Below are 15,481 nucleotides of genomic sequence, written 5' to 3'. Positions count from 1 at the left end.
GCCTAACTCCCTGAGATGTGTCTGCACAGTGCTACATGCGTTACCCTGCCTGTGTAACATGTGTGTCTGTCTAACTCCCTGAGATGTGGCTGCACAGTGCTAGATGCGTTACCCAGCCTGTGTCACATATGTGTCTGCCTAACTCCCTGAGATGTGGCTGCACAGTGCTACATGCGTTACTCAGCCTGTGTAACATATGTGTCTGCCTAACTCCCGGAGATGTGGCTGCACAGTGCTAGAGGTGTTACCCAGCATGTGTCACATATGTGTCTGCCTAACTCCCGGAGATGTGGCTGCACAGTGCTAGAGGCGTTACCCAGCCTGTGTCACATATGTGTCTGCCTAACTCCCGGAGATGTGTCTGCACAGTGCTAGATGCGTTACCCTACATGTGTCACATATGTGTCTGTCTAACTCCCGGAGATGTGGCTGCACAGTGTTAGATGCGTTACTCAGCCTGTGTAACATATGTGTCTGCCTAAGTCCCTGAGATGTGTCTGCACAGTGCTACATGCGTTACTCAGCCTGTGTCACATATGTGTCTGCCTAACTCCCTGAGATGTGTCTGCACAGTGCTAGATGCTTTACCCAGCCTGTGTCACATATGTCTGCCTAAGTCCCTGAGATGTGTCTGCACAGTGCTACATGCGTTACTCAGCCTGTGTGACATGTGTGTCTGCCTAACTCCCTGAGATGTGTCTGCACAGTGCTACATGCGTTACTCAGCCTGTGTAACATATGTGTCTGCCTAACTCCCTGAGATGTCTCTGCACAGTGCTAGATGCTTTACCCAGCCTGTGTAACATATGTGTCTGCCTAACTCCCTGAGACGTGGCTGCACACTGCTACATGCTTTACCCAGCCTGTGTAACATATGTGTCTGCCTAACTCCAGGAGATGTGTCTGCACAGTGGTACATGCGTTACTCAGCATGTGTAACATATGTGTCTGCCTAACTCCCTGAGATGTGTCTACACAGTGCTACATGCGTTACTCAGCCTGTGTCACATATGTGTCTGCCTAGCTCCCTGAGATGTGTCTGCTCAGTGCTACATGCGTTACTCAGCCTGTGTAACATATGTGTCTGCCTAACTCCCTGAGATGTGTCTGCACAGTGCTACATGCGTTACTCAGCCTGTGTAACATATGTGTCTGCCTAACTCCCGGAGATGTGTCTGCACAGTGCTAGATGCTTTACCCAGCCTGTGTAACATATGTGTCTGCCTAACTCCCTGAGATGTGTCTGCACAGTGCTACATGCGTTACTCAGCCTGTGTAACATATGTGTCTGCCTAGCTCCCTGAGATGTGTCTGCACAGTGCTACATGCGTTACTCAGGCTTGGTCACATATGTGTCTGCCTAACTCCCTGAGATGTGTCTGCACAGTGCTACATGCGTTACTCAGCCTGTGTAACATATGTGTCTGCCTAACTCCCTGAGATGTGTCTGCACAGTGCTACATGCGTTACTCAGCCTGAGTAACATATGGTGTCTGCCTAACTCCCTGAGATGTCTCTGCACAGTGCTAGATGCTTTACTCAGCCTGTGTAACATATGTGTCTGCCTAACTCCCGGAGATGTGGCTGCACAGTGCTACATGCATTACTCAGCTTGTGTAACATATGTGTCTGCCTAACTCCCTGAGATGTGTCTGCACTGTGCTAGAGGCGTTACTCAGCCTGTGTAACATATGTGCCTGCCTAACTCCCGGAGATGTGTCTGCACAGTGCTACATGCGTTACCCAGCCTGTGTCACATATGTGTGTATGCCTAACTCCCTGAGATGTGTCTGCACAGTGCTACATGCGTTACCCTGCCTGTGTAACATGTGTGTCTGTCTAACTCCCTGAGATGTGGCTGCACAGTGCTAGATGCGTTACCCAGCCTGTGTCACATATGTGTCTGCCTAACTCCCTGAGATGTGGCTGCACAGTGCTACATGCGTTACTCAGCCTGTGTAACATATGTGTCTGCCTAACTCCCGGAGATGTGGCTGCACAGTGCTAGAGGTGTTACCCAGCATGTGTCACATATGTGTCTGCCTAACTCCCGGAGATGTGGCTGCACAGTGCTAGAGGCATTACCCAGCCTGTGTCACATATGTGTCTGCCTAACTCCCGGAGATGTGTCTGCACAGTGCTAGATGCATTACCCTACATGTGTCACATATGTGTCTGTCTAACTCCCGGAGATGTGGCTGCACAGTGTTAGATGCGTTACTCAGCCTGTGTAACATATGTGTCTGCCTAAGTCCCTGAGATGTGTCTGCACAGTGCTACATGCGTTACTCAGCCTGTGTCACATATGTGTCTGCCTAACTCCCTGAGATGTGTCTGCACAGTGCTAGATGCTTTACCCAGCCTGTGTCACATATGTCTGCCTAAGTCCCTGAGATGTGTCTGCACAGTGCTACATGCGTTACTCAGCCTGTGTGACATGTGTGTCTGCCTAACTCCCTGAGATGTGTCTGCACAGTGCTACATGCGTTACTCAGCCTGTGTAACATATGTGTCTGCCTAACTCCCTGAGATGTCTCTGCACAGTGCTAGATGCTTTACCCAGCCTGTGTAACATATGTGTCTGCCTAACTCCCTGAGACGTGGCTGCACACTGCTACATGCTTTACCCAGCCTGTGTAACATATGTGTCTGCCTAACTCCAGGAGATGTGTCTGCACAGTGGTACATGCGTTACTCAGCATGTGTAACATATGTGTCTGCCTAACTCCCTGAGATGTGTCTACACAGTGCTACATGCGTTACTCAGCCTGTGTCACATATGTGTCTGCCTAGCTCCCTGAGATGTGTCTGCACAGTGCTACATGCGTTACTCAGCCTGTGTAACATATGTGTCTGCCTAACTCCCTGAGATGTGTCTGCACAGTGCTACATGCGTTACTCAGCCTGTGTAACATATGTGTCTGCCTAACTCCCGGAGATGTGTCTGCACAGTGCTAGATGCTTTACCCAGCCTGTGTAACATATGTGTCTGCCTAACTCCCTGAGATGTGTCTGCACAGTGCTACATGCGTTACTCAGCCTGTGTAACATATGTGTCTGCCTAGCTCCCTGAGGTGTGTCTGCACAGTGCTACATGCGTTACTCAGCCTGTGTCACATATGTGTCTGCCTAACTCCCTGAGATGTGTCTGCACAGTGCTACATGCGTTACTCAGCCTGTGTAACATATGTGTCTGCCTAACTCCCTGAGATGTGTCTGCACAGTGCTACATGCGTTACTCAGCCTGAGTAACATATGGTGTCTGCCTAACTCCCTGAGATGTCTCTGCACAGTGCTAGATGCTTTACCCAGCCTGTGTAACATATGTGTCTACCTAACTCCCTGAAATGTGGCTGGACAGTGCTACATGCGTTGCCCAGCCTGTGTCACATATGTGTCTGCCTAACTCCCTGAGATGTGTCTGCACAGTGCTACATGCGTTACCCAGCCTGTGTAACATATGTGTCTGCCTAACTCCCGGAGATGTGGCTGCACAGTACTAGATGCGTTACTCAGCCTGTGTAACATGTGTGTCTGCCTAACTCCCTGAGATGTGTCTGCACAGTGCTACATGCGTTACTCAGCATGTGTAACATATGTGTCTGCCTAACTCCCGGAGATGTGGCTGCACAGTGCTAGATGCGTTACTCAGCCTGTGTAACATATGTGTCTGCCTAACTCCCGGAGATGTGGCTGCACAGTGCTAGATGCGTTACTCAGCCTGTGTAACATATGTGTCTGCCTAACTCCCTGAGATGTGACTGCACAGTGCTACATGCGTTACCCAGCCTGTGTCACATATGTCTGCCTAACTCCCTGAGATGTGGCTGCACAGTGCTACATGCGTTACCCAGCCTGTGTCACATATGTGTCTGCCTAACTCCCTGAGATGTCTCTGCACAGTGCTAGATGCTTTACCCAGCCTGTGTAACATATGTGTCTGCCTAACTCCCTGAGACGTGGCTGCACACTGCTACATGCTTTACCCAGCCTGTGTAACATATGTGTCTGCCTAACTCCAGGAGATGTGTCTGCACAGTGGTACATGCGTTACTCAGCATGTGTAACATATGTGTCTGCCTAACTCCCTGAGATGTGTCTACACAGTGTTACATGCGTTACTCAGCCTGTGTCACATATGTGTCTGCCTAGCTCCCTGAGATGTGTCTGCTCAGTGCTACATGCGTTACTCAGCCTGTGTCACATATGTGTCTGCCTAACTCCCTGAGATGTGTCTGCACAGTGCTACATGCATTACCCTGCCTGTGTAACATGTGTGTCTGCCTAACTCCCTGAGATGTGGCTGCACAGTGCTAGATGCGTTACCCAGCCTGTGTCACATATGTGTCTGCCTAACTCCCTGAGATGTGGCTGCACATTTCTACATGCGTTACTCAGCCTGTGTAACATATGTGTCTGCCTAACTCCCGGAGATGTGGCTGCACAGTGCTAGAGGCGTTACCCAGCCTGTGTCACATATGTGTCTGCCTAACTCCCGGAGATGTGGCTGCACAGTGCTAGAGGCGTTACCCAGCCTGTGTCACATATGTGTCTGCCTAACTCCCGGAGATGTGGCTGCACAGTGCTAGATGCGTTACCCTACATGTGTCCCATATGTGTCTGCCTAACTCCCGGAGATGTGTCTGCACAGTGTTAGATGCATTACTCAGCCTGTGTAACATATGTGTCTGCCTATCTCCCTGAGATGTGTCTGCACAGTGCTACATGCGTTACTCAGCCTGTGTAACATATGTGTCTGCCTAACTCCCTGAGATGTGGCTGCACAGTGCTAGAGGCGTTACCCAGCCTGTGTCACATATGTGTCTGCCTCTCCCTGAGATGTGCCTGCATAGTGCTAGATGCGTTACCCAGCCTGTGTAACATATGTGTCTGCCTAACTCCCTGAGATGTGGCTGCACAGTGTTAGAAGCATTACTCAGCCTGTGTAACATGTGTGTCTGCCTAACTCCCTGAGATGTGGCTGCACAGTGCTAGATGCGTTACCCAGCCTGTGTCACATATGTGTCTGCCTAACTCCCGGAGATGTGGCTGCACAATGCTAGATGCGTTACCCTACATGTGTAACATATGTGTCTGCCTAACTCCCGGAGATGTGGCTGCACAGTGCTAGAGGCGTTAGTGTACATGAGCGAGTCAGGCGCTGTGGTCGGGAATGCGTTTGCAGGCAGTACGCAGACCCATCACTTAGTGACTGACAGGTATTGCCTTTTGTGGGTGGTGAAGGGGGGTGGTCGTGTGTACGCAGGCGTGTTGCCGTTGCAGGGGCGTGTATAAATTATCCTCAGTGAACCCATATGCAGCCTGAGTTTAGTAACTTCTGTGGCAGGGTCATGTCAACCACAAATGTGCGTGCAGCTCCGATGTTACTCAATGTTACCGATTATTTTGCATACTTGCACATTAGTACGGATGTGAGAACAGGGTGAGGGGGCGGCACAATGTAGTGCTGGGCGTGCTGCGACCGCAGCCTTGCCATCTGTGCTCATTCAGGCCTTGAATCCATATACTTCCATATCTAGTGTTTATATACCTCACCTTTCTATTCTCATTTTATTCTAATTACACCGGTGAACCTGCCATGTAGTTTACAAAGGACACCTTATTCCACCCAACTGCTCCACTAGCTGTACACATTTCTGCACCTCAAATGCTGTAATCTTATTCACTAACCCATGCAGCTTGGCAGATATCTACTGTAGGTCCAGGTAAGTAAATCAAGGTGCATGTCAAACATACAGTATATACCTGCAAATGATTGGTTAGAACTGCACTCTGCTGTATGGGCAGATGGAATGTGGGATGTATGGTTTGTGTCGGGGTGCTGCACCTTCCTAAAAGCAGGAGTACCGAGTCCTGTTCAGCGATCAAATGGGGTAGAGGGTGCGGAGGGTGCGCTCGCCCTATGGGTGTAATGCTGGAGTAAATGGTATGTTGTGGTCTTATGTGTTTGATGTTGTGTGTGGAGTGATTGGGTGTAGGGAGGGAGGGGGGTTGAATGGACTGAAGGTGGTGGGTGAGAAATGAAGACAGAGGCAGAAATGGGGGCCAAAGGGTTTATTGGAAAAAACACAGTACTAATCCTGTTCGGTCCCAGGCACCCCGGTGGGGTGAGCGATCCACTTTGGGGTGTGTGTGGGTGAAGACTGGGGAGGTGAGTGGACCCTTTTAGGGGGCTCCTTTCTGTGCAGTTTAATCGACCGGCACGTTACCCCTGCTGGACCTTTGGTCAACAGTCTTAGGATGTCTCGGGGGGAGGGGAGTGGTGGGTTGGCAGCGGGTCTGGCGGTTGTGGATGTACAACCTGGCGGCGTCCCGCGCAGGGGTAAAAGTCTCGGAGTCACTTACCTACCGGTAGGATTTGTTTGTGAAGATAGCTTGGGCTGCTGGTAGCTGGTGTTGGAGTTTCCTTTTGCAGATGCAGTGTTGGATGGCTGCTGCGATGTCAGCGGTTGGAGGAAGCTTTGTGTGTGGTGGTAGCTTAGCTGTGGGGCTTGGTGAGGCCGCGTTGCTGGCGTTCTGCTCCCACTGCCTGGTGGGTGCCTGTTTGTGTGGATCTCTTCGGGATTGCTGCTGGACGAACAGCTGCGAGTGGAGCTGGTGTTGGTTACTCCCGGGGGGCAGTGCGTGGTTGCCTGGGTAGGACAGGCGGAGTGGTGATCAGGAGGGGTGCGCAGGGCCTTGCTAGGTGTGATGCCCAGCGCGGCCCTGCGGGTGGCAGGTAAAAAAGGGTTCTGGAAGCAGCAAGGCTCGACTGAGTTCTCCGCGGGAATGAAGAGCTCTGGTGTAAGCTGGCTGTGGTGTCAGGATGAAGGGGGTCTCCGACGCATTTTGGCATGGGCTCTGCCTTCTTCAAGGAGGTAAGAAGTGTTGCTATGAATGTGTGGGGTTTAAATGTGGAACTTCCGGGTTCTGTGTTTGTCAGGTGGTGGAGATGACCAATCAGTGCTGAGAGTGGGTGTGGCCCATGTATCTGATAGGTCGTGGGTGATTGTGCGAGGCTAAGCCTGTAATTGGGTGATATCGTCACGTGGTTTGGGCAGCCAATGGTGTGCTGCGCTGCTGTGGGTCTGTTAGCTGGGGCTCGTGTCTGGGTGCGTGTGTGGCTGCTATGGGGTTCATGTCTGGCTGGGATGGTCAGCGGCGGTCACGTGGTGTTGGCAGCCAATCGTGTGCTCTGCTGGTGTGGGTGTGTATGCTGGAGCTGGTGTACTGTAATGCATTATGCGGTTGCTATGGGGATCGTGAGCGGTAGTTGGTTGGAGGTGGTCACGTGGTGCGGGCAGCCAATCTTATGCTGTGTAGGGTTTCCGTTTGTTTACATGGGTTGAGGTGACAGCTGGTTCTGGCGTGCGTAGAGCGGAGGAGGTAAGCGGAAGAAATAACTGAGTGTTTGGTGCTGGGTGGAGGATTTAATGATCGGGCAGGGGTATATGCGAGTAGGGTGGGGGTCAGGGGCACTGGGATGTGTGTGGCAATTATAGTGGAGGTGGGGATGTGAAACCGCACTGTTGTGGTAGTTTAGTCCCATGGTGCGAGCGGCCAATCATGTGCTGTGATAGGCTGGGTGTGTGTGGGAGTGATTATGAAGGTGATGGTTGGTGGCTCAGGTGGCCTAAGGGGTCCAGGGAGGTGTGGATGGGCGTCTCTCCGGGGATGGTGGCTAAGTGATCGGGCAGGGAGTGATGGAATTAAACTTATGTGTGTAGCGTGTGTCACGCTGGCAGTGCTGTATTGTACATTGCTGTTATATGTATAATGGTGTCTAGATGATGGCCACGTGTGGTAGGAGGGTGGGTGTGGTGGTTAGTATCGCTAACCTGTGTGATGTGTGGAATGCCGGGGTTGTGTACGTATATTATATATATCAAAATCCTCAACAACATAACATGGGGTGATGACCACTGGCTGGTCACCAGCAGTGTTACATCACTCTACACTAGAATCACACACACAAGGACTCGACAGCATCAACGAACACCTCAAACATGACTCACTGGAACCAGACCAATTATCCTTCATTCTACAAGGCATTGATTACATCCTTTCACATAACTATTTCTGGTTCAATGGGGAATTTTTCCTGCAGAGGAAGGGCACTGCCATGGGGACAAAGTTCGCGCCCAGCTATGCGAACCTGTTCATGAGTAGCTGGGAAGACTCCCACATATGGACGGGCCATGGCTGGGACACGAACTTGGTCCTATGGACGAGGTACATCAACGACGTCCTCTGCATCTGGAAAGGCCCCCTCAACACATTACTTGACTTCATCAACTACATCAATAACAACGATAGAAACCTCCATTTCACGACACACTACAGCCAGACATCAGTCAACTTCCTCGACTTGGAAGTCTTCATCGCAAACAATCAGATACATACAAGAACCTACCAAATACCAGTGGACGTCAACAGCTACATCCTATCCACCAGTGGTCACCACCCCACCTGGCTTGACAATATCCCCACAGGACAATTCAAATGCATTAGACATAACTGCACAAGACTCACAGACTACAAGGAACAAGCCAACACCCTCAAAAAACAATTTTTGGACAAAGCATACAAACCAGACAAGTTAGAAAGCACCCTCATACAAATAGATAAAGAAGACAGACAGCCACTTCTTGACTACAAACAAAAACCGCAAGATATACAGGACAACATCCCATTTATCACGCAATACAACACACACGCAAACAGCATAAAACGCATCGTGAACAAACATTGGCACCTACTACTACATGACGAACAACTCATCGACATTTTACCCAGCAAACCAAAAGTCATCTACAGGAAAGCCCCCAACATACAGAACCAACTGGTCCGCAATCACATCCCACCCCTGCAACATTCACAGACTACACAGGACAATTCTAGACCTACACAAGTTTTCTTCCACTGCGGTACGTGCACCAGCTGTACCACCTTGAAATATTGCAGCACCAGACCCACCACGTCATTAACATCAACACAGACAGGAGAAACATACAAAATACAGGAACACATAATATGTAACACCACAAACGTCATATATCTTATACAATGCCCCTGCAACCAACAATACATTGATAGAACCACCAGACCACTGAAAACCAGGATCCAAGAACACCTCAGAAACATCACGAAACAGACAGACAATCACAGCATACCGATACACTTCCAAGAACACCACCATAGCAACACGACAGGCATCAAGTTCACAGGCATTAAACACATCAAGAAAAACTGGAGGGGAGGGGACCACACCAAGATCCTAAACAAGGAGGAACTCCGGTGGATCTTCACCCTCAAAACACTAGCACCCAAAGGACTAAACATTGATAACGAGATTAAATCAGTCATCTCCAAATGAACACCATATACTTGACACATAATAACACCTATCCCCACGCAACCCCGCGTACTTCACCCCTCTAATTGTCAAGAAATCCGACCTTCCACCTTTTCCGACCATCCAACCCCCCCTCCACTACCCCCCCACCCCCCCTAATCTATCACCTCCCCCTACCGCCCCATCAAGCCATACCAAACATTCCAATTCTGACACCCAGAATCAGTGATCCCAATATCACCCCCCGCATCACCGTTACCTCGACATCCCCTTCCCCTACCAACCCTGCCCTGATACAAACACACCTTGACACCTTAAGCACCACCACCCCCATACCCCTTATACCGACTGCACCACCCATTCCAACACCCCTACCCACATCCCAACTGGACACCCAGCCCCCCCCCAACACAACAGACAGCACCGTCACACGAATACACCTAGCCACGACCATCATCCGAGCCACCCCCATCCCCCCCACCTCATCGCCCAGCACAACAAGCACCCATCACACCCCACTGCCACACACATCTAGGACACTCCCCGCCCCTCGCATCTCTATGTTGCTATGGCTCTTGTCTGACACATCACCGGTCCTTATACGAACACACACCTGCACTCCCCCCGCCCCCCCTCACGCTACACTATATCCCAGCCCCCACATACAATCCTGACTGCCTCTATAGTGACCACACCATCCCAAGATGGCACCCCTTCCTCCCCCCCCTCTCTCCACAACATGACCATTTACACACTACTGCAACAAACACATACCACACAGTAAGAACCTATTAGTCAACAGACCAACCTTACTCCTCCTCGCCACACGTTAACACACACTTCCCCGTATGAGTTCATTTAACATCACCACTCGGTCACACCACATATATACGTACACAACCCCGGCATTCCACACATCACACAGGTTAGTGATACTAACCACCACACCCACCCTCCTACCACACGTGGCCATCATCTAGACACCATTATACATATAACAGCAATGTACAATACAGCACTGCCAGCGTGACACACGCTACACGCACCAGTTTAATTCCATCACCCCCTGCCCGATCACTTAGCCACCATCCCCGGAGAGACGGCCATCCACACCTCCCCGGACCCCTTAGGCCACCCGAGCCACCAACCATCACCTTCATAATCACTCCGACACACACACCCAGCCTATCACAGCACATGATTGGCCGCCCGCACCATGGGACTAAACCACCACAACAGTGCGGTTTCACATCCCCACCTCCACTACAATTGCCACACACATCCCAGTGCCCCTGACCCCCACCCTACTCGCATATACCCCTGCCCGATCATTAAATCCTCCACCCAGCACCAAACACTCAGTTATTTCTTCCGCTTACCTCCTCCGCTCTACGCACGCCAGAACCAGCTGTCACCTCAACCCATGTAAACACACGGAAACCCTACACAGCATAAGATTGGCTGCCCGCACCACGTGACCACCTCCAACCAACTACCGCTCACGATCCCCATAGCAACCACATAATGCATTACAGTACACCCACACCAGCAAAGCACACGATTGGCTGCCAACACCACGTGACTGCCGCTGACCATTCCAGCCGGTCACGTTCCCCATAGCAGCCACACATGTACCCAGACACGAGCCCCAGCTAACAGACCCACAGCAGCGCAGCACACCATTGGCTGCCCAAACCACGTGACGATATCACCCAATTACATGCTTAGCCTCGCACAATCACCCACGACCTATCAGATACATGGGCCACACCCACTCTCAACACCGATTGGTCATCTCCACCACCTGACAAACACAGAACCCGGAAGTTCCACATTTAAACCCCACACGTTCATAGCAACACTTCTTACCTCCTTGAAGAAGGCAGAGCCCCTGCCGAAATGCGTTGGAGACCCCCTTCATCCTGACACCACAGCCAGCTTACACCAGAGCTCTTCATTCCTGCGGAGAACTCGGTCGAGCCTTGCTGCTTCCAGAACCCTTTTTTACCTGCCACCCGCAGGGCCGCGCTGGGCATCACACCTAGCAAGGCCCTGCGCACCCCTCCTGATCACCACTCCGCCTGTCCTACCCAGGCGACCACGCACCGCCCCCCGGGAGTAACCAACACCAGCTAAACTCGCAGCTGTTTGTCCAGCAGCAATCCCAAAGCGATCCACACAAACAGGCACCCACCAGGCAGCGGGAGCAGAACGCCAGCAATGCAGCCTCACCAAGCCCCACAGTGCACCAGCTAAGCTACCACCACACACAAAGCTTCCTCCAACCGCTGACATCGCAGCAGCCATCCAACACTGCATCTGCAAAAGGAAACTCCAACACCAGCTACCAGCAGCCCAAGCTATCTTCACAAACAAATCCTACCGGTAGGTAAGTGACTCCAAGACATTTACCCCTGCGCGGGATGCCGCCAGGTTGTACATCCACAACCGCCAGCCCCGCTGCCAACCCACAGTCTTAGCATGTCCCCCCGTAACATCCTAAGACTGTTGACCAAAGGTCCAGCAGGGGTAACGTGCCGGTCGATTGAACTGCACAGAAAGGAGCCCCCTAAAAGGGTCCACTCACCTCCCCAGTCTCCACCCACACACACCCCAAAGTGGATCGCTCACCCCACCTGGGTGCCTGGGACCGGACAGGATTAGTACTGTGTTTTTTCCAATAAACCCTTTGGGCCCCATTTCTGCCTCTGTCTTCATTTCTCACCCACCACCTTCAGTCCATTCAACCCTCCTCCCTCCCTACACCCAATCACTCCACACACAACATCGAACACATAAGACCACAACATACCATTTACTCCAGCATTACACCCAGAGGGCGAGCGCACCCTCTACCCCATACAGTATATACCATAATTAGTGAGTGAATGTTTCCTTTCCCATCCTGCAGGGAATCCTCATGTAGGGAAGGTTGTAATGACAGCTGCAGCAAAGCATCTGACACCAGTCACACTGGAGCTAGGCGGAAAGAATCCTTGTTATGTACATGATGATTGTGACGTGAAGAACGCAGCTAGACGGATTGCATGGGCGCGATTCTTTAACGCAGGTCAGACATGTTTGGCCCCAGATTATGTCCTCTGCTCTGAGAGAATCAAGGATAAGTTGCTGAGTGCTTTGCAGACCACTATCCATGAGTTCTATGGGGAAGATCCAAAACAGTCCCCTGACCTTGGCAGGATCATCAGTGAGAGGCATTTCAATCGGGTGTCTGCGCTACTGCAATGCGGGAAAATCGTGATCGGTGGACAGACGGATGAGTCACAGAAGTACATAGGTAAGAATCTTACAGTCTGATGGAATGTGCCATGTATGAAGACTCGCACTGACGTTCACAATACTTTTCTCTGAATCTTCTTTCTTGGGACACAGGGAGACCATTCAAATCACAGGAAATAAATACATTATAAACCTCATGCTTTCACAGTATTTTAATGCATTTAAATACTACTTGTTAATAAACAATGATTTATTTATCACTGAGAAAAATGCATATAGAGATTACATTCTATGTACATAATAAGGTACCATAGGGGTCAGGAATGCACAGATTAGACAACTGTGAGGACACAATGGTAACTTTGTTATATGTAAGGTAGCAAAACCACCCAATACACCAATATACTGTAGCAGTAATCTCTGTCTGTGCAATCAACACCCTTATATCAGATCTACCCTCTGTCTGCTGTCACTCACACATTTCTCCTATGAACATGTCTCTTATACGTCCTCTCTATCCCATGGGACAGTCGTCTATTCTCATATACCCTGTGAGTACTTAAGGGGCCGATTCAGACCCAGACGTTAAGTCGCTCGCTATGGGTGATTGTCGCCTGTCTGCGCATATGCACAAGCCGTCACTGCGATCAGGAATCGTGCGCTCGTTGTACACAGACTGAGTGCTACTTTGAGTGACAGCGCCATTTATGGGTGGTGACAGGGGAAGGTGCGTGTGAATGGGGGAGTGGTGGTGCAAACGCAGGCATGTCTGGGCGTCAAAATGGCGTTTAATGGGCATCCATAATTAGTATGGAAGCGTCATTGTACACATCACCTGGTTGTATTTCAGCCTGCAGTGCTTGTGGTGGGGTAGGGTCTACCTCAAGTGCTGCGTGCAGCTCCGATGGCTCTCGATGTTACTGATTAATCATACACTTCCTGGAGATGACGTGTGCTAATAAAGAAAAGTGGGCAACTTTACACCGGCGTGCGCTCACTCTGCCATCGCTCTCTAAGACAGAGAGCGTCCTTAAGCCAGACAGTGCGATCGCGGAATTTGCATACTCGGACCCTTTTGTATGCGAGCGATCGCGGCTTAGCGTCCGGGTCTGAATCGCCCCCCTAAGTTGCTCACACCCTCCCCTTGAGTGGTAGGTACCCACTTTTGTGTAAGTGCTACTGAGTCTACCTGCCACCTTGGTAGTATAATGGGAACTGACCAATGATAACTAAGGGGAGTGTATATGCTAATGATAAGTGACTAATTATGGTAACCCATTACATGCTTTTAAAATGCAATTAGTGTTGTAACTACTGTTTTCTTCTTCCGCCATAATCCATTGAGACCACCAGAACTCGGTGCACCCATACAGTATATTAGTGTTCATTCTAGCTCCGGCAAGGCGCCGGAGCTAGAGAGGGCTTGTCCATGCGCGCGCCGAAGGCGTGCACGCGACCGAGAAGGGGGTGTGGTCATTGAAAAGGGGTGTGTCTATAAGACACGTCCCCTTTTCGTCACTCTTGGGGGCGTGCCCGGCACTTACGGACATGCCAGGCAGCCCCCAAGCCCTGCAGACAGTGAGAATAGATGCCGGGCGCATGCGCCCGGCGTCTATTCTCCTGCGGTGACCGGGTCACCGCACATTTCTTCACCCGTGGGACACTGCGACCCGCGGGTGAAGACGGCTCCCACAGGCTGTTAGGGCAGGGCGCTTTTTGCCCTCTTTCTGGAGGGCAGGGCGCTTTTTGCCTTCCAGAAGGAGGGCAGGGCGCCGCGCCCCACTAAAACAGCCTAGCGGGAACGCTAGTATATGGTTGTAGACCTGCTCATGTTAACTGTCACCTGAGAGCACCTGGCAACATTTTAGAAACAAGCGTGATAACAAAATTGTAGACAATGCACCTATCACCCACAATACATGCTGAAAACCAAAGAGTCCATGGTTACAATACCCAACTACATGTCATTGTCCAGCTAGTCACAAGTAATCTGTTTAACATTTACCTGCGGGGCCTAACCTGGTATGAGCATATTGAAAAATCATATATTCTGTAATATATCCCTGGCCAAAGAGAGGAGGTTTGTTATATCCCTACCTTTTCTGAGCTCTTGGAACGGGATGCATTTATTATGCCTACAGCCTGGGTGCCTGGTACAAGAAATACCAGGCATCCTCATTGCTTGGTATTCTCATTGTAAGAGACAGAAATGTTACTACTTTGTAGAAACAAGCTCCACCAGAATAATGGAATGTTCTTTCCCTATGTACCAAGTGATGGTGTTATGGTCAGTCATTGCCTTCTATGGTGGTTCTGTACACCATCTCCTGCCCCTCCAATTGTGTGACAAAATAGGCTACTGGGTGGTCTAAACCATTCTCTCCTACTTGACTCAATAATGCCCCAAATCTTCATTGTGAGGCACCTGGGTACCAAAAACCCTTATGAAAGTCAGTGGTGTATAATTGGGGACTTAGCACAGATTGAAGCTAATTAATTGTACTGTATTATGGCACAAACTTACAGAAATACTGATAGTCCCTAGGAAAGTATGTACCTGCTTTTGGGTAGAGAATCTGGGCCATTCCAGTTTTGCAAGATCAGGGGAAATCTGACCCTTTCTAACCTGTGTCCTGGATACTTTAATTCAGCCATTCCTATAAGATATTTGCCAGGGCTAACAGTCAGCATGCCTGATGGTTACATATTAAAACCTCTGAGATTGCAACAATGTAGAAGAAGAAAGTATTTCTTACAGGGTGCACTCGCAGGATTTTATTAAACCTCTAATGTAAATCTATTTACTAATCATGCTCTGGTGATCACGAATAAAGCCACCCGTGCACGCAGGGGGGTTTCCGAGTACCTAGAAACCCCCCCTGCCCG

General features: G+C 50.4%; 1 protein-coding gene across 1 annotated transcript in view; it reads left to right on the top strand.

Annotated features, from left to right (window-relative positions):
• The window catches only part of LOC148431505 (aldehyde dehydrogenase family 3 member B1-like), a gene marked incomplete at its 3' end in the record, with an annotated part of 364,823 nt that extends 352,170 nt beyond the window's left edge, over positions 1 to 12,653 (top strand). The window contains exon 9 of the mRNA XM_088465975.1: positions 12,267 to 12,653. Within this exon, the coding sequence (XP_088322101.1) occupies positions 12,267 to 12,653 (387 nt within the window). The remainder of the gene's footprint in view (positions 1 to 12,266) is intronic.
• Between the last annotated feature and the right edge of the window lie 2,828 nt (positions 12,654 to 15,481).

The sequence above is a fragment of the Taudactylus pleione genome, unplaced genomic scaffold, assembly GCF_031769625.1.
Source record: "Taudactylus pleione unplaced genomic scaffold, aTauple2 ptg002204l, whole genome shotgun sequence".
In the NCBI taxonomy this organism is placed as follows: domain Eukaryota; kingdom Metazoa; phylum Chordata; class Amphibia; order Anura; family Myobatrachidae; genus Taudactylus; species Taudactylus pleione.
This window is presented reverse-complemented; position numbering and strand designations above follow the sequence as displayed.